This window comes from Typopeltis vanoorti, chromosome 8 (genome assembly GCF_054136105.1).
Source record: "Typopeltis vanoorti isolate ZY-2024b chromosome 8, IOZ_Tvanoo_1.0, whole genome shotgun sequence".
NCBI lineage: Eukaryota > Metazoa > Arthropoda > Arachnida > Uropygi > Thelyphonidae > Typopeltis > Typopeltis vanoorti.
The window spans coordinates 65,092,428-65,111,101 of record NC_143556.1 but is presented as its reverse complement, the minus strand read 5'-3'; the positions used below and the strand labels follow the sequence as shown (position 1 = coordinate 65,111,101).

General features: G+C 37.2%; 1 protein-coding gene across 2 annotated transcripts in view; it reads left to right on the top strand.

The window, feature by feature from the left end:
* su(f) (cleavage stimulation factor subunit su(f)) overlaps positions 1-17,934 on the top strand; it is a 377,057-nt gene extending 359,123 nt beyond the window's left edge. For both annotated transcript variants that reach the window (XM_090396725.1, XM_090396726.1), the window contains exons 20-21: positions 9,112-9,175; positions 17,493-17,934. In XM_090396725.1, the coding sequence (XP_090252851.1) occupies positions 9,112-9,175; positions 17,493-17,704 (276 nt within the window). In that variant the 3' untranslated portion in view covers positions 17,705-17,934. The remainder of the gene's footprint in view (positions 1-9,111; positions 9,176-17,492) is intronic.
* The last annotated feature ends 740 nt before the right edge of the window (positions 17,935-18,674 follow it).

Below are 18,674 nucleotides of genomic sequence, written 5' to 3'. Positions count from 1 at the left end.
TATATACTTGATAGGATTCATTTCCTGCTCTGTTGTTCAGATCTCCACCAAGGACCACTTTTTCCATTTTCTTTGTCAGTTGCCTGTTCTAATGACTCAAATAAGTTTCATTGTCAATGTCCCCATTTTGAAGTTTGCCCACATAACTCTACTTGAAATTACTTTATGTTATAAATGTTGTTTCCTGTCCTTTGACAGGATTCATTATTTAGGTCCCCTACCTAAATAATGAATCTAAGATATCATTATTTAGGTAGGGGACATTACTTTCTGATTCCTGTTTATATGCCCTATCGATACTCAAACTACCTATCAATTCTGTGGCCATTACTTAGATTGTTCATGTGTCACCTTCATTTCTTTTCAGGTTCTTGGGTTTTTCTTTCTTCTCATGACACTCTTTCTCAGCCTTAGGGTGATTTACAGAATCATTCTCTTCCTTAATTAAGTTAACAAAGCTGGTAGCAGATGTGGGACGAATGTCTCCGAGCATATGCTCCTTGTCTTTTACGGCATTGTAGCATTCTTCTAAGTTTGTTATTTTCTTCTTGAAAGCTGTCTCCCTCAACTCTTGTTTCACCCCAGTCTGAATTGATGGAAGACTGCCCAATCTAGATGTGGCTAGATTGGGCAGTCTTCTTGCGAGCACCCTAAATGTCTTGATCTTCAATCGAGACATTTAGGGTGCTCGCAAGAGTCAGCAATCTGTTGTAGAATTCCGTTACATTTATTCGGTCCTTCTGTGTACTTCTCTGCAGCTTCCATAAGTTTGGTCCTAAACTTCTTAGCTTTGAGAACTGGGAAATTAGGACTTCTTTGAATTTGGAATAATCCAGGTTTTTCCTTTAGGATAGGCGATGAATAGAGAAAATTCTTCGCCTTTCCTACGACCTTACTGCGCAGTAGTATGAGGAGCTGAAAATTCATCCACCTGCCAGCCTTTCTTAATTCTTCGACCTAGCTGAAATATGCTAAAACGTCGTCAGTCTCCTCCCCAGAAAATTGCAGGAATACCTGCTGCAGATTAATGCTCCTAAAAAATTCTCAATCATCATTCCCAGAACTTGTTGGCTGAGTCATACTTGTATCTAAGTTTACAATATACAGTGGTATCTCGTTAATCCGAACCCTCCAGTAATCCAAACTGCAGTTTGAAAGGAAAAAAAAAGTTTTATTTATTACATATTATTATTTTGTGTACTAGTATTATTTATTTTATTATTATTACAGTACAGTATTTTTTTTCATACTGTCGATTGTACGGTTATACTGTAGGCCTATTTTGATTTATTGTGTATGTTCGCATTTGTTTTTTTATACTGTACAGTACGTACTGTATTGTCAGCATGAATCACTGAATTTGAAATGAATGAGGTACAGAATGAATTAGAAGATGATGATGAAGATAAAGAATTCGAAGAAAAAAAGTAAAACATGAAGAGGCAGTTGACAGTTTTAATATGTGTATAGAATGTGCTAAGCAGAATGATACGCCATTCCACAAAATTTTATTGCTAATGCAGCTCCGAGAAGAAGCATTCGAAAAAAATTGTACATACATATCTTGTACATACAAAACTAAATTTTTTACTAAAATAAACTTGTGTACTGTATTAATTTTTAAGTTTTACATTACAGTACAGTAGCTTTTTTTCTATTAGTTACTTCATTTATTTACAGAATTAAATTGATGTACCATTAGAATCTGGTTATTTTTGTCTTAAACACTAGTTATTGTTGTCTCTTGGGGAAAATTCGCTAATCTGAACTTTTCGTTAATCCGAACGAGCCCGGTATTTATTAGTTCGGATTAGTGAGATACCACTGTATTTAATTCCTCTTAAACGCTATATTTACTATTAAACTTCTCTGTACCTTAACTGCCTGATTTGAATCCAAAACCTACTCACATTGATTTATCAATCCCTTTGGATTAATTGAAAAAATCAAATCCTACCGGCTGCACCATTGTTATAAATGTTGTTTCCTGTCCTTTGTTTAATCTAAGATGTCATTATTTAGGTAGGGCACATTACTTTCTGATTCCCCTTTATATGCCCTATCAATACTCCTGTGGCTGTCACTTAGATTGCTCACATGTGCGAATTCGATAAACAGAGAAACTGCCCCTGGATAGAGCCAATTCCTTTATTTGAAAATCTGGAGCTGTCTCCTCATTGGGTTCTGGAAAATTTGTTTGTTAATGCTGCGCCATCCAGAATCCTTAGATTAGAAAAAGCTTCTTAATCAAAGAGTGAACTCTGAGAATGACACACGGTTATACAATCTATATAATAATAGTTACCAAGTTAACTAAATCCCTTATTTTAAATTCTCATTGCAGTCGTGGTCTTCCCCAAATAACTAGTTCTGCTCAGGTTCTACTTGATGAGTGGTGCATTGGATTCATTCATCAGGCAGTTTGTTAGGTAAAAGAAAAAGAGTTTATCAAATTCACAATACAAATTTACAAGACTTGTCATATAACTAAAGTAAATCTTTCTTCTAAGCTAACAGGCTTAACTATACAAAACCTCAGTATTCCTAGTTGGAATCTACCACGAGACAATATTAATTATGGATCAAATCGCTGATTTCTAACAATCAGATCTACAACTTCTCTCAATGTTCTACTTATCAAACTTCAAGCATTACTAAGCTATAACATACTACATACAAATTAACACCACACTTGATCAGAATTCACTCTCAGAGATAAAACATTCTGGTAGGTTAAGCCCTAAAGGCCTGTTTCATATCTTATATAGGTCCCACTAATAAATATTTTTTGCACATTATTACACACAAAGGAAACTAAAAGATTCGTACATTGTGGGACCTTCGGACTTTGTCGGGTCTATCTCTCGATCCTTATAATTCTTTCCACAGATCATTCCTTCTTCTTCTTCACAGCTGTTTTTTCAATGGGTCAGCCTGGAACTCGCAATCATGAATTATCCTCTTTGATGTAGACGAGAACAGCTCTGCTTGAGTTGGTCTGCGTGGTCTAGCATGATGATCAGCTTGCGTTGATTTTCCAGCTTTCCTGATGAAATGCCTGCACTTGGCTCGTTACTCGGCTGTGTAACTCTGTCTAGACATCGTTCTGTTGACTGCTCTTACGTATTCATCTCAGGGAATTACTCAAGCTGGTCCCTCGAGTGACCTGCACCAAAGTTGAAAGAGAAGAAAAAAGCTTACGAGAGAGAGAGCAAGCTAGCGGCATCAAGCTTTTTATATCGTACCTTGAGTGGCGCTCCTACAGCGTCATACCTTTCTTCTCGGCACTACTCCTTTGCATGCGGTTCCAGTCCTCCTCGCGTCTCCTGGGAAACTCTGCACGCAACTTACTCCATGTGTACGTGACTGCCGTGGGGCATGTTACTAATCCGAGTGTCTCGTTTGCGAACTTTGAACTCACTTTTACATACTTACATAATTCTCATCAAATTTTCTTCCATTGTTAAATTTACAAGAATAGGTAATATTATCTTACATAGAATAGTCCAATATTAAAAGCGTTTATTTAAATTATTTCAAGCAATTAACATCTCTACTTATATACAAGTATTTCTCTCAGTGTTTTGATGTTTTGTAAATTCAGGATTTTACAAGCATCATGTTTTGATGCTTGTAAAATCCTGAATGAGATATTTCTCAACAAAATCTCTTCATTCACTTACAATCAAGAAGTTTATCTTTGTGTTTGGTATTTTTGTTTTTGTCTTTATCTCAGTTATGCCAATTATGTCCATGGGGTGCCTATCCAGTTCTCTGCAAGTTCGATTTCCTTTCCATTAATATTCCTTATATTGATCTTCAGTTTTTCTGATGTTAGGTTTTTTCTTCTTCTAGATGTTGAGTTGGAGCATGTTCCAGTAGCTGACTTATGACTGTTCACCTTGGTTCCCTGACAAAAACAGTGGGGGCTTTGTTTAACTGGGTGATGCCAGGGGTGGCCACGCGTCATGTGGCTCTTCACGATCTACCAGGAAAAAATAAACAAAAAGAGAAGAGGAAACAACAAAAAAGAGGAACAAAATAAAAAAAAAGACAGAGAAAAACAGGGTTAATAAAAATTACTGCAATAAAAAAAGTTTAATTCAAAACATTATTCTAATTGTTCAAAGTAAACGAAGTTTACTTTGAACAATTAGAATAATTTTCGTTATTTACTAGTAGAGGCCTTCCTTGTATCTATTTTCTTAGTAAGCTCCTTAAAATTAAGTATGTAATTAGTCAAAGCAGTTCTTACAAGCTCGTTAAAACCTTGCCATTCGCACACTCACTTGCTCTCGTACCATCACATCGGTCAAAGGTTGTAGCTCTTCTAAGTCTTACGAGAATTATTTTGGCTCCAAAAGGACGCATAGTTGGCTCCCCCTGTCATATGCATTTCTGTTTTCAGTCAATAGAAGTACAGTTTAGTTGGCTAAGTCCCAAATTGCCAGCCCATCCTCTTTCGTTCAATAACCGGTAGATAACTATTAACTGCTAACAGGGCACACCACGTGAAGGTGAGGATTGAACATTAGGTCAGAAGCCCCATTCGGTTCTGTGCATTCCTGAGAGGTGATGTGGTGGTCTCCTCCCAGTTATTTGTCTTGCTGTCAGTTTTTTAGCACATTAAATCTCAAATTACATGGCAAAATCCTGTCTAGACCCATTGCCTTATTAACATCTGAAGTACTCAGTATTTGTAGCACTCCTTTTGTACTTCCAAATCTTGAACTCTCCTCAGTGGCGCACTCAGGATTTAATTTTGGAGGGGGACGAATTGAGTAGACAATTTAAGAATACACACAGCACATTGCATATGACCTATGACTGAGCATGTGCAGTGATCGCCAATACATGATACCCATGATCTCTGGCCCGATTTGGGCAAAGTATCGCCTGAGCATTACTTCTTTCTTGCGTTCACAGTGGCAGTGATTCCTGAGAGCCAGAGGGCATTCCCCTTATGTGACCGCTAATTCATAAGTAGTATAGAAATAGAAGACACGACACATCATCATCATCAAATTCCTGCCATGTACCCTCAAGGGGTGTACAGGATATGATAGTACTACATGAAAAAATTACATCATTATTAATTTCCTATCTACAATTTTCCTCCAAATCAGTCTGTTACTTGTCAAGACTCCAACATTATCAGATCTTATATTTCTATCGTCTAAAGCACTTTGTATCGTATCAATCCACCTATATCTTGGCCTTCCTCTGGGTCGTTTTGCTGCCACCCTGGCAGAGAACACTTGTTTTGCTAATCTTTCCTCGCCCCTTCTATTTAAGTGACCATACCACCTGAGATTAGCTCTGCTAACGCATTCCTGGATGCTGACAATGTCAAGTTCTTTCCTAATATCCTCGTTTTTAATATGATATTGCCATTGTTGCCATCTGTTCACGCCTATAATCTTTCTCAGGACTCTCATATCTGTGGTCTCTAGTCTTTGGTCAAGTGTTTTACTTCTGACCCAGCTCTCAGATCCATAAGTTAAAACTGGTTTGAACACTGTCTTGTATACAGCTAATTTAGTGTTCCGACTAATTTCTCTCTTATTCCATATGAATTTATTCAATTGACTTCCCACCACACCAGCTTTGCTGATTCTGTTGTCTATTTCTATATTTAATTTACCATCTTCAGTAAAAATCGTGCCTAAATAGCTGAAATGTTTTACTTGTTCCACAGGTTCTCCATTCACAACACAGTTGACATTTTCAATGATTCTGCCTATTTTCATTGTCTTTGTCTTTTTATTGCTGACCTTCATACCATATCTATTACAACAGCTATTCAATTTAGTCAGAGAATCTTGCAGACTTGTAGCAGATTTATTTAGAAGTATAACATCATCTGCATAAAGCAAAGAGCTGACATTAACATCTCCAATTTTGATATCATGTTTAATACCACTTTCCTTCATAATGTGATCCATATAGATAATGAATAACAGAGGGGATAATGTACATCCTTGTCTCACACCAGATTTAACATTAAACCATCTTCCTGTACTTCCTTCAATTCTGACTGCTGACTTACAACTCAAATAAAGACTAAGTATTGCTTGGTATAATGCCCCATTCACACCATATAACTGCAGCGTATTGAATAGCTTCTCTCTTGGCACCTTGTCATATGCCTTTTCCAAATCGACAAAACTTAAATACAGATCTTTGTTATATTCCCATGCTTTCTCGACTATTTGTCGTAAAGTGAAGATCTGATCCTGACAGCCTCTATTTGGCCTGAATCCAGCTTGTTCTTCACCAAGCTTTTCTTCCACAATTCTTCTCAACCGTTTCTCAAGTATACTTGCATAGATCTTTCCAGGAACACTCAGTAGAGAAATACCTCTGTAATTCTCACATTCAGTTTTATTTCCCTTTTTATATATGGGTACTATGAGAGCTCTACTCCAATCATCGGGAATTCGTCCCTCTGTCCAGGCTTTCTGAACTATGCAGTGCAGCCACTGTAATACTCTTATACCATCATACTTCAGCATTTCTGGTCGAATATCGTCTACTCCTGCTGCCTTTCCACATTTCAAGCCTTTGATGGCTTTTTCTACTTCAAGTATGGATATGTATTCCTGACTGCATGCCTGGTCAGTGTTTTTTACCACTATGCTGTCATCACTGCTTGTTTCATTTAGCAGTTTTTGAAAGTAATTACTCCATACTTCAAGGATATCTTTTTCTCCCGTTTTCATGTCACCTTTATCATCTCTAATTCCTTTTACAGCACTCTTTCCTCCATTCTTAAGTTTCTTCAACAACCTCCAGAATATTTTGCCACCTTCTTGATATTTATTTTCTCTATTCTTGCCAAAGTCCTCCCATGACTTTTGTTTAGCTAGTTTTACACAGTGTTTAGCATTCTTGCATTTGTCTCTATATTCTCTACGAGCAAAAGCTGACTTATTTGCCAGGAACTTTTGGTATGCTTTCTTCTTTTCCTTCACTGCCTCTTTAACTTCCTGTGTCCACCAGGGAGTTCTGATTTTTTTATCCTTACAAACAACTTCACCACATGCCTCTCTGGCAGAATCAATCAATGTTTTCTTCAGAGTTTGCCACTGAATCTCCAAGGTTTGGTTCCTGTTCTCAAACTCTTTCAGTTTTTCTTCAATAATCTTTGTGTATTTTAGTCTACAGTTCACCTCTGAGAGCTGCTCAACTTTTATTCGCTTTAAAACTTTCTTACATGTTATTCTTTTCAATATGAAATTCAATTTTATCTTGCTCAAGACTAAATAGTGATCACTTCCAATTTCAAATCCTCTGTACACTCTGGTGTCCTGCACCAGGAAGAAAACACCACTATCAACAATAACATAGTCAATGAGACTTTTCTTATTCCTAGCCTCTTCTCTCCATGTGAATTTGTGCACATTTTTATGTTGGAACATGGTGTTAGTAATGACCAGTCCATGTCCTGAGCAGAAATCCAACAGATATTTGCCATTATTATTAGCTTTGCTCTTTTCTCCAAATTTTCCCAAAATATTTTTGTATGTCTGACAATCATTTCCTACTCTGCTATTTAGATCCCCAACAAGGACCAACTTTTCATTTTTCATTGTGTCAGTTGCTTTTTCTAAAGCCTCAAAAAATTCCTCCACTTCTACCTTAGTAGAACCTTCTGTGGGACCATAGGCACAAATAAGTCTCATTGTCCAGTTCCCCATTCTCATATTTGCCCACATTACTCTACTTGAGACTGCCTGCCATTCAAGAAGATTAGCCTCGTATTTTGTGTTGAATACTATGGCTACTCCTTCTTTTCCTTGATTGTCATTGCCTGAATATAACATTTTGTATTTATTGCTCAGAAAGAGCTCACCAGTTTTGGTCTTTTTTGTTTCAGTCACCCCTATTATGTCGATCTGGTACTTATCTAATTCCTCAGCTAGCTCCATTTCTTTGCCATTCAGGCTTCTTACGTTGATAGTACCGATCTTTAACTCTGGTGATGTTGAGTTGGGGTTTATTTTCAGATTTGTTCCAGTAGCTGACTTTTCACTGTTCGCCCTGGTTCCCTGGCGAAAACAACGGGGGCCTTGTTTAACCGGGCGACGCCCCAGCCGGCATGAAATTTTGTCTTGTTGTACCATCATTCTATATTTTGGTTTAACCAATAAGAATACAATTTGGTCGGCTAAATCCCAAATTGCCAGCCCATCCTCGTCCGTTCAGTATCCAAGTAGATACCCAACAGGGTGCACCACGAGAAGGTGAGGATTGGACATTAGGTCAGAAGCCCTGGTCGGTTCTCCGCATTCCTTTAAAGGCTATGTGGAGGTCTCCTCTCAGTTATACAGCTTTGACCCTTAAGCACCCCAGACACAACACAACATAAATAAAAAAATAAAGAATTTTAATTAGGAAAAGATTTTTGGAAAATTTTCTAGTATTTTTTCCTTTTTCTTTTGGGGGGAGCCAGGGCTCCTTGGCCCCCTCCCTGGGTGTGCAAATGACTCTCTTCATCCCTCTAGTAATAAAATCCTCTTTTTCAGGATGAAATATCTGAAGTAACTATATTCAGGTACTTCATCATGAAATCCATGTCATTTCTCCCACTGGCCACATAACAAAAGAATTAGTTTGTATTTTCCTTGGATCATGCAGCCAATCTCTTTTTCACATACAAGTTTTGCCTTCTTTACCATGCTAGTCAGTTTCCTAGCCCAAGTCATTCCTCGTGCAATAGCTCTCCACTCTATTGTTTGTTTTTTTAAATCTTTATAGTTGTTATGAGAGGCAAGTTGAAGTCTCCTTTGTTTTTTTAAAACAAGGAACGTCACTAAAAATACTCTCAGAAGAATAATATTTGCACTATCGCTTGTATCTATTGAAAATTAGATTTTCATCAAAATTGCTAATGGGAAATTGGAATGTTTCAGTTTCTATCTTGCTATTTTAAAAATATTTTAAAATAGCAAGAGAGAAACTGAATTTTAAAAATAGTGCTAGTATGAATTTTCATTTTGAATGCAAAATCGTGTAAATTCATGTTAAGAAATGTCAGATATATTTAAAGGAATTCTTATTTATTTATTTATTTTGTCTACTTGAAATTCAAATCAAAATTGTTTTTAGGGTCCATTTGTTGCAGTCGATGAATTAATGGAAATCTTCAAGAAATGTGTTCTTCCTGAAGCACGTAAGTATTGTTGCATATTATAAAATTAATTACAGTTAATTTAATTTAATTTTATTTCCTAATGTTAGATGCTATAACTGTTAAGCTTGCTCTTGATGATATGCTCTATTACAGGGGTGGGCAAGTTCTTCGGTAATAAGAGCCGCATATAATACATTTTTGAATGTTCAAGAGCTGCAGAAAATATTATTTTAAAATTGTATTTATAAATAATAAAAAATACAACTATATAGTAGTCCTACTCACCAAAGAAGAATATGTTTAATCTCCACTCGTTGAAGGCTTTTCTTGATTCTTCATTTGTGCAGTTAATAGTTTAAATTCTGGCTGGTAGGATGTCAAAACTGTTCTAAGAAGCTTGGTGAGGTGGCTGTTAGTGAGGATAGCATGATGTTTTGACTTGACAAATTTCATTACAGAGAACAGAGATTCATAGCAGTAAGTTGTCTCAAAAACAGAGAGTAGTCGAAAGCCAGTTTTCTGAAGATTGGGATGCTTTGCTTCTGGGATTTGTTTCCAAAAGTCAGTTACAGATGAGCTTATGATTATGTACTAGCTTCAAACCCACATCTTCCTGCAGTTCAGTAAGCTCTGTCTCTATTGAAGCAACATCTGCGGTAAAAGGGTGCAACAACAGGACATCCATCGTTGATGACATCAATCACACAAGGATTCACAAGAAATTCAAAACATGGCTTTAATTTTTTTAGTTTCTCAAACCTATTCTCAAAATCATTATAAAGTGTTTCTAAGTTTCCTTGGCATTATTTCCGTACTCTGAAACAATCCTTCGCATTGCTTCAGTTAAAATCGTCCCCCCATTGTTGGTTAAACACTCATTTCTTGTTCGTATTTCTGTTTTATACTCTTTTGTTGCTCAGTCATTTTAAACAAGGCTTTTATAACTTTCACTAAAATCAGTCTTAATTATTTATTAATCAGAAAAATATTATCTACACTAAAATTTACTAGTTATGTTTATCTACCACCACAAGCACGTGACTTGTGTGTACTGCACGAAGAGTGGTGATGCAGAGTCCAGGCAACAGAGGCAGTGGGTAATACAGTGATGATAGTAATCACTGATGGAACTAATTTTGGCGGGAGCGACACAGGCCATAAAATGTTGAAACATTTTTTACCAACCAAATATAATAATAAAACCCATTCAACAACCCTTTTGGCCAGTACCATTTAAAAGCTAAAAATGTAAAGTTTCAAAATATATGTTTTTTACTTATCTTTAAAGCATTTACTAAATAAAATATTCTAATATTGGTACATACTATACTATAGATTATTAAATAAAAGTTTTGAAAAAATGGCAATGAAAACCAATATTGTCTCATGAGCCACACAGAGTAGCTTTGGGAGCCACAGTTTGTCCATCCCTGCTATATTACTTTTGAGAGGATTGGGATGAAGGCATATCCTTTCAGGATACGCCTTCATATTATGGGATACTAAGGCAATTAATGTGAAGTTATTGGCCTTGATACACAAGCAGCCTAGTTGTGAAGATACTTCACATGTAAAGGATTAAACAAAAATATAATTTCTTGGCATCTTTAATTTAATTTATAACCAAGTGAAAAAACTTTCCACTAGCTCTAATCCAAAGTATTGTAATAAGATGTTACATCTTTACACTACTTATGTATGGGAAATATATTGTATGACTTCATTACTTCAACCTTGGCATTTCTTTTGGTATGGTTCCCACTAATGACATTTTGGAATTTCAACAGGATAAGTACTATGGTTTTCTTTTCTATGTTTTTCTCTTTGATATTTTATTTTACTGGTTCTAGTGGTGGTTATTGATTGTCTCTATATTACTGGGTTATTTAATTTTCAGTCTTGTGACTGAAAGATTTCTCTTATAACCAAACACACAGGTTGACCCCCCCCCCCCAATGAGATAATGGTAGCAATTCCTCCAAGGATGCAACCCCTAGGAATTTAAATTTCAGGATGTGAAGTGGTGAAACGAGTGACAAATGTTTTAAAAGACAGTATGGACTAGCAAGATTTATTCTTTCTTCTATATGACATGGGGAAATAAGTCAATGAACACCCCCTATGGGCATGGTGCATCATTCCATGAAATAAGTCACATGTTTGTAGCTGGTATAAATTGGAGGAATATGATGCTACCAAATCAGTCGAACTGTGTCCAGGTGAAATGGTGCAAGAAGGCAACTGACAGAGTTTGAAAGAGGAGCTGTGATAGGATGCCATGTTGCAGTCCTATCTGTTCAGCAAATTGTTGAAAAATAGACCATTCCAGGTCAACAATCAGTGTTACCATACTCATATGAAAGTGCAGGGATTCAACTGCAAGTGCTCCCCCACATTGGACAACCCACCACACTCACCGAATGTGACCATAAGGTGCTACGAAGGATAATATGTAAAAATCACCATATGCATGCCCCTCATATTAGTCAAAACGACATGCGGCATCATCTTAAGTGGTGCAAAGAGCATGTACAGGGGAATGTGGAAGCTTGGAAAGCTGTGTCTATGAAATTTGGATATGGCAATGTGGTATTGTTCTGTTTTTCCTGGTTTGGCCTCAGACGTCTGTTTGTGGTGCCATGAACTTTGAACTCTGAGAGGTATCTGAACATTTTGGACAATGCAATGCTTCCTACTTTGTGGTATTTCTACAGAACTGACCATTGTCTCTTTCAGCAAGACAATGCACCTTGTCATAAGTTGCTGATATAACTGCATGGTTTGTGGACATGAACGTCACTACACTTTACTGGGCTTCCACAGAGCTCTGATCTCAACCCTATTGAACATCTGTGAGATGAACTAGAGTGTTGGTTGAGGTCAATGGATGTCCACCACACAGTCCAGGATCTCGTTACATGCCTACAGGAAGAATGGTCCAAAATGCTGCAGTCGTAGTGAAAGGAGATCTTGCATCATATTAAGGTGGCTGCCATGGCTGTTTGTTACACTATGGCATCCATTGAATTCTTTCCAAGGTGTGTTCAATTGTAGTTAAAGATGGAAACAGGGTTTTACATTCCAAGGTAGCACAATAATTACTGTAATGGAATATATAGAAAACAGTGATGATATTACTATCCAGACATTCTGAAAATGGAGTAAAATCAGTAACATATGAAAGGGTATATCAAGCGAAGATCCAAACTGGTTTTCTGGTGAGGCACCTTTATAATGGATATGAAGCCATCCTTACCAAATTTTGTCTCCATTGGTACAACTTGAGTTATGGTAAATTAACCTGGAGTACACAGCCAGTGCCTGTGTTGTTCATATGATCTCTTGGGTGGCAATCCAAGGCTAAATGTTTTAACTGTATGGAGATTGGACATATCACTAATTAGTGTCTCAAACCTATCAGAAATGCAAAAGTTCTGAATGTTGCATTACCGAAAGAGTAAGAGCACCGGTATAGTCAATTAGAACAGTGTATATATATGCCTGAGAGGCATAAAAGTGAGTTCCCGGAGCTTCAAATTCAGTCTTTCATACAGACATCACTTTCAAGCAAACTATACTTGGTAAAATCAGAAAAAGTGCATGATGATAGTCCCAAAATTCTGAAACTTCAGGAACTTCTTTCCCATTCGAATATGGATAGAACAGCATTAGTTGACATTAACAATAATGAATCTAGTGTAATAACCAGAAGAGGTATAAAACTAAATGAAACTATTATACAAGGAGAAATCGGAGAAGAAACAGAAAAGCAAGTAAGACATCTGAAAGAAGAATATGTAGATGTTTCGACCAAAAAATGACCTGAAGTCTCACCCTTTTTGGAATCCCTCATCCTATACAAACTTATATCCTCTATGTCTTCCATAGAGGAGGACCATGCAAACAATTTTGCATGGTCTAATTAGTGTTTCACAAAAGTATTTTGGCAATACTTCTGTGAAACCATCAATAGACTGAACTGTAAAACTTATTCTGACATATACCAGTTAGCTCAAGATACAGATATTTGGAAGAACCATAATTTGCAATCTTTAATTTTTGATGTAAATCTCTTTTCATGTTGTATTCATATTGTGAATAAACTATAATGATGATAATCTCTACTCACCCCCCCCCCCGTTCCACTTGGTTTAATCCTCTTGACCATACCAAACTTCTTAGCTTCCAATATCTCACTCGTACGACCCATGTTTAGCAAATGATTAACTGAAATTCATATGCAAACGATTCCTCACACACATGTCAGTCCTGCAGCTACAGAAATTCTGTGCTCTCCTCAAAACCAACACATTAGGAATTATTCTAATTTTGTGAATGTGTTCAAATAACAATTTTCTTATAATTTATAAGAAGATTGTTATATAATCTACAAAGTATGTAGATTTAGATGACGCTAATTCATATTTGGTAATAATTATTTTCTATGCAATAAATTAGAATTGCAAATCATTCAACACATTTTTTTTGATTATTCTGATTTTTTAATTTGGAGGTGTAATTTGCTAAGAATGGGGAAAAAAATCTTTAGCTTATCCGTGGTAAAAAAAAATAACCTTTCATGGGTGGGTGCAACATTTAAAAAAAAAAAAAAATCTTCTGATGCTATTTATCATATCTAGCACTCAGAAACCTTCATCACTGGCATGACATGCTGTTTCAGGTAATTATCCCTTAGCGACCAACCTCATAGTTGAAATCCACTATGATATCATTTTGCACTCATTGTACTACTCTGCCAATGCATGGCATCCATATATTCCTATGAACACACTGGTCTAGCAACGAACAATATATTTTGTCTTATTGGCTTCTATCTCATACCGATAGGTTCAAATAACCATTCCCCCCCCCGACCTAAAATCCTTTTAAACTTCTAATTTTGTTGGTTGAAGTTCTTCAATTGTCATCAATAATACTCCAACCTCCTGTCCTATTCCCTCCATGACAATTTTATTCTATTCCTGTAACTATATCATTTTCTGTTAGCCAGGTCTCAGTGATGCCCATAATTTTTGGCCAAGTTGAGCTGACCAATGCCATAAACTCTTCCCCTTTATTTCTGATACTTCTGGCATTTGTATTATGTACATTTCAACATTGCTTGGACCTACAGTTACCTTTGTGTAATGTCATTACCAACCCATTTCAAGTTTGAATCCTGTGAAACTGTATTTAGCACATAATCATTCCTGTACGCACGCACACACACACACACACACTTTACTGTATCCTCCTCAATACTTTAGTTTCCCTGAATTTGCTCTTCCAACCTCTCACTGAACAACACTTTTTCCTAACATCTTACTCCAAAATTATTCAAATGCAGTCCATCAGTCATATACAAGTCCTTTCATCCATCAAATTAACTCCATACATCTATAAACTGTGCACCATTCCTCCTGCACAATTTTCTCTTTACTCATTAGCAATTATGGCTCTTCTCAATTCAGTCCTGTCATACTGAGGCAACAGACTCATGATCTTCACTTTCTCATCTGTTCTTTTTTGCCTCTATCAGTAACTTTTTCATATCTTCTCTCATTGCATATTTCTCCATTCATCCATCTTCAAGTCCCACCTTTCCTAATTGGGTTGTGTGGACATCAGCTGCAAGAGGGACTTCCAATGTTCACGAACCTCTGCCACCAAGCTCAGGTGTTCTGGTGGGACTCCCAGATGTGTCACCCAAGGTTTTGGATATAATTTATCCAGCGAGTCCTTGGCCTTTTGCATGGCCTCCCACCCTCTGGCTTGGCAAAGAGGGCCTGTTGGGGCAGTCTCTCTTGTGGCATTCTGACCAGGTGCCCTTACCATTGTAACTGTGATCTCTCAACATGGAGAAGCAGCAGTTAAGTATTGAGGGTGTCCTGAATTGCAGAGCTTCTGACTCTATTGAGTCTCGTCAGCCCCGTAACCCCTTGAAGGAACCTCATTTTGGCCGCTTGGATTTGTGTCTGAATTCTTTTGGTCATTACCCAGCTCTCATGACCATAAGTGAGAATGGGGAGATAGACTGTATTGAAGACAGCCCGTTTTGCCTTCTGGCTTAACTCCTGCTTCAATGCTACCGAATGGCCAAGCTCCCGCAATATTGCACTTGCTGAGCCAATTCGAGTATCTAGCTCTTCCCACTTTCCATCACTCGTGAATGAACCCAAGGTATTTAAACTTCTCCACCTGCCTCAGTGGGACTCTACTCACATATAGAGTGCACCGGGTTGGTTGTCTTGAGACCACAAATGTTTCCGTTTTGGCCACACTGATCTTCATTCCGGCTTCTGCACAAACAGCTACAAACCTATGTAGGGTCTGCTGGGGGTCATCTGAAAAAAGCAGACGTCCAATGCTACATCTTCCAATTCTGACACACTCACTGCCTCGGCTGTGCCTATCAATCCTGTCCATAAATATGAAAAGGAAGGGTGACAGAACACACCCTTGGCAGAGACCAACGGAGACTGCGAAAGGTTCAGACTTTGTTTACCCTCACACAACACTCCAAGCATTCATACAGGAACTTGATGGCAGCTAATAGTTGGCTATCCACTCCATACTCCTGTATTACTTGCAAAAGCTTATCCCGAGGAACCCAGTCATATGCCTTCTCCAATACACAAAACATGTGGACATTCTTGGCATATTCCGAAGATTTCTCAAAGATTTGCCTTAAAGTGAAGATTTGGTCAGTTGTGCTTCTACAAACAAAAGCCACATTGTACTTCTTGGAACTTTGACTCAACTATGCTCCTTCTTTCCAAGCACCTAGCATATACTTTCCCAGGTAGGCTGAGCAGAGAGATGCAATGGTAGTTGCTGCAATCTCTCTGGTCTCCCTTCTTGAAGACTGGTGTTATTATGCCTGTCTACCACTGCTTTGGTGCTCACCCAGATATCCAAGCAGCCTGACATGCTCGAGTCAGCCAGAGAACACCTTCTTGATTTTAGCGATTTTATTGCTAAATGGATCTCTTCTGCTATGAGACTAGTCATCGCCCTGATCTGCTCCTCTTGGATGTCCACAGCTGCCGGGCCACCAGGGTTAAGGAGGTTCTCAAAGTATTCCCTCCATCTGTGGAGATATCCTTTTCGGTTGTTAAAAGTTCGCCATCAGAGGCTTTAATTGCCCTTATTGTGCACAATTTCCTCCCTCGAAAGCGGCAGATGGTCTGCCAGAATACCTTGTTTGCATTTGCATAGGATGAGTCTAATTTTTCTCCAAAATATTCCCAAGCCCTCTGCTTTGCTGTCTTTACTACCTCAGCAGCAGCTTTTCACGCCTCAATGTACCGGAAACGCATCTCAGGTGACCTGACCCTAAGCCACGTAGGTAGGCTTCCTTTTTTGCCCAGACAGCTTTTTGGACCTCTTGGTTCCACCGAGGTGTTCTTTTCTCACTGCCCGTCGCCACGCCGAGTCACTTTTTGCCAAGCATGAGAGTACAGAGGCAGTGACAGCTGTTCTGGACAGCTCCCTCAACATCTGCAATATGTCTGGGAATCTCTTTGACCTTGGAGATGTTATCTGTAAATTTCTTCCTTGCAGCCTCATTTTCCAATGCCTCCTATTTCACATGGTATAGCTGCTTAGGTCTACCAGCGTTGATGGTAGCATTTGGTTTCTGTAGCCGTAGAGTGCAGACAACAAGGTGGTGGTCAGTTGACAGTTCTGCCCCTCTCCTCACATGAACATCCAGTACTGAGGAAAATAGGTCTGCTGAGATTATAAAGAAATCAGAGACCTTTGTCAAGGGAATCCCTGTACCAAGTACACTTATGGACTTCTCGGTGCTGGAAGAAGGTATTCATTATGGACAAGTGGAGAGAGTAAGTAAGCAAGCATTATTGTAGTTACAATTTCTAATAACGATTACTAATTCTCTAAACACTTCTTCTGACATGCAAGTGCTTCCATGCTAGTTGTGAAGATAACATATTTGCCTTCAATTGTAAAGACCTGTGTTTAAATTAAGATGCAAAGGAACATTTTCAGCTGAAAGTCAGTTAAATACTGAATTGACACAGTTTTTTATTTGTCAAACAGAAAAAGCATCTCCAGAAAACATTTAGACATATATTGACCTTCTGGCATTGCTTTTCCACTGTAATTCTATTATGACCAAAACCTTTTGATTATTACCTTGGCATCTTTGAGTGAAAGACTGTATAACTATTGAGCAAATAGGATTTTAAATATTTTTTTAATGAAAAAAAAAATCTTTATTTCATTGTACTGATTGGAATGTGATGTGTTCTTATATTATGCAATGAATTTTCCTTTTTAAACCATTTTGTAAGTTTACAGTTTTATTTCATACATTTATTTATTTTCAATTTAGCACCCAAGCCAGTTGAAAATGGTTTACCGAAAGAAGCAGAAAAATATTTTGAACATGCCATTCTTGCTATGAGCGGTGCTTTGAATGATGTTAGTAAAAAGCGTAAACTTCCTGGTGATGGAACTGGAGATGAGAGTGAAGACGAAGATAGTGGAATTATACCCCCTGTTAAAGACATTTATAGAAGTAGGCAACAAAAGAAAGTTAGATGAATGAAAAGAAAAAAAGACAATTTTGATGCTACAAAGACTGAAAAAAATTTTTTAGCTAGTGTTGGTACCGAAACTTTGCGAGTCACCGTGCTTGCTTCCTTACAAATGCATTTCATTTTACGTTCCCGCATTCATGACCAAAGTGCCATCCCTTTATTTTATGTTTTCATATTTCATGTCATACCTGCTCCACATTTGTAATGATACATTCATAAATTGATTCTGTTATATTGTGTGTGTGTGTGTATTTTGTAAGATATTTAATCAAAATTATGAACAAAATAATATTTGAAATACAACTCATTATTTCTGAATGTTTAAATTTTAAATTTGAATTAATTTAGGTGAGTCCTGAATTATTTCTTTTTATACTGATCTCATAAAAAATAAATCCTAAAAATATAAAGCAGTCCACTCTTACTATGATAAACTTATGAAAATGTTTGGTTGAAACTCCGTTGGTGCAATTCGGTATTAAAAGAAAATCACTATGAAAAATATTTACCTATTAAAAAAACTTCCTATGGGCCCTGCACGTTTGTTATACCGTAATTAGAGTGCTCTGGTATTGTAATGAGTTAGAAATTATGTCCAAAATTTAATGAAAAATGACAGGTAGATATGTAAAGTCACCGTCTATTACAAAGTAGCTTCATCTAATATTAAACTACTGTAATATTAACATTTCCAGAGAGAAAATATACTTCTACAAAAAACAAAAGTATACCAACTCAAATAGCAATGAGCAATTTAGATTCAAATAGCTGGCATTCAGTTCTTCACTAAGGTCTCTAAGGTCGCCCATACCTTAAGCAACCTGTTTCTAATTATGTTATTTTATTTGTATTGTTAACCTGTTAGAAGAATGTCATTCAGAAGCTTCGTCCTATTTGTCTGTTCTCATTGCACACTTTCCAATTTTTCATTGTTAAATTGATTTCTGGATATATTCTACAACCTTTGTTTGAAA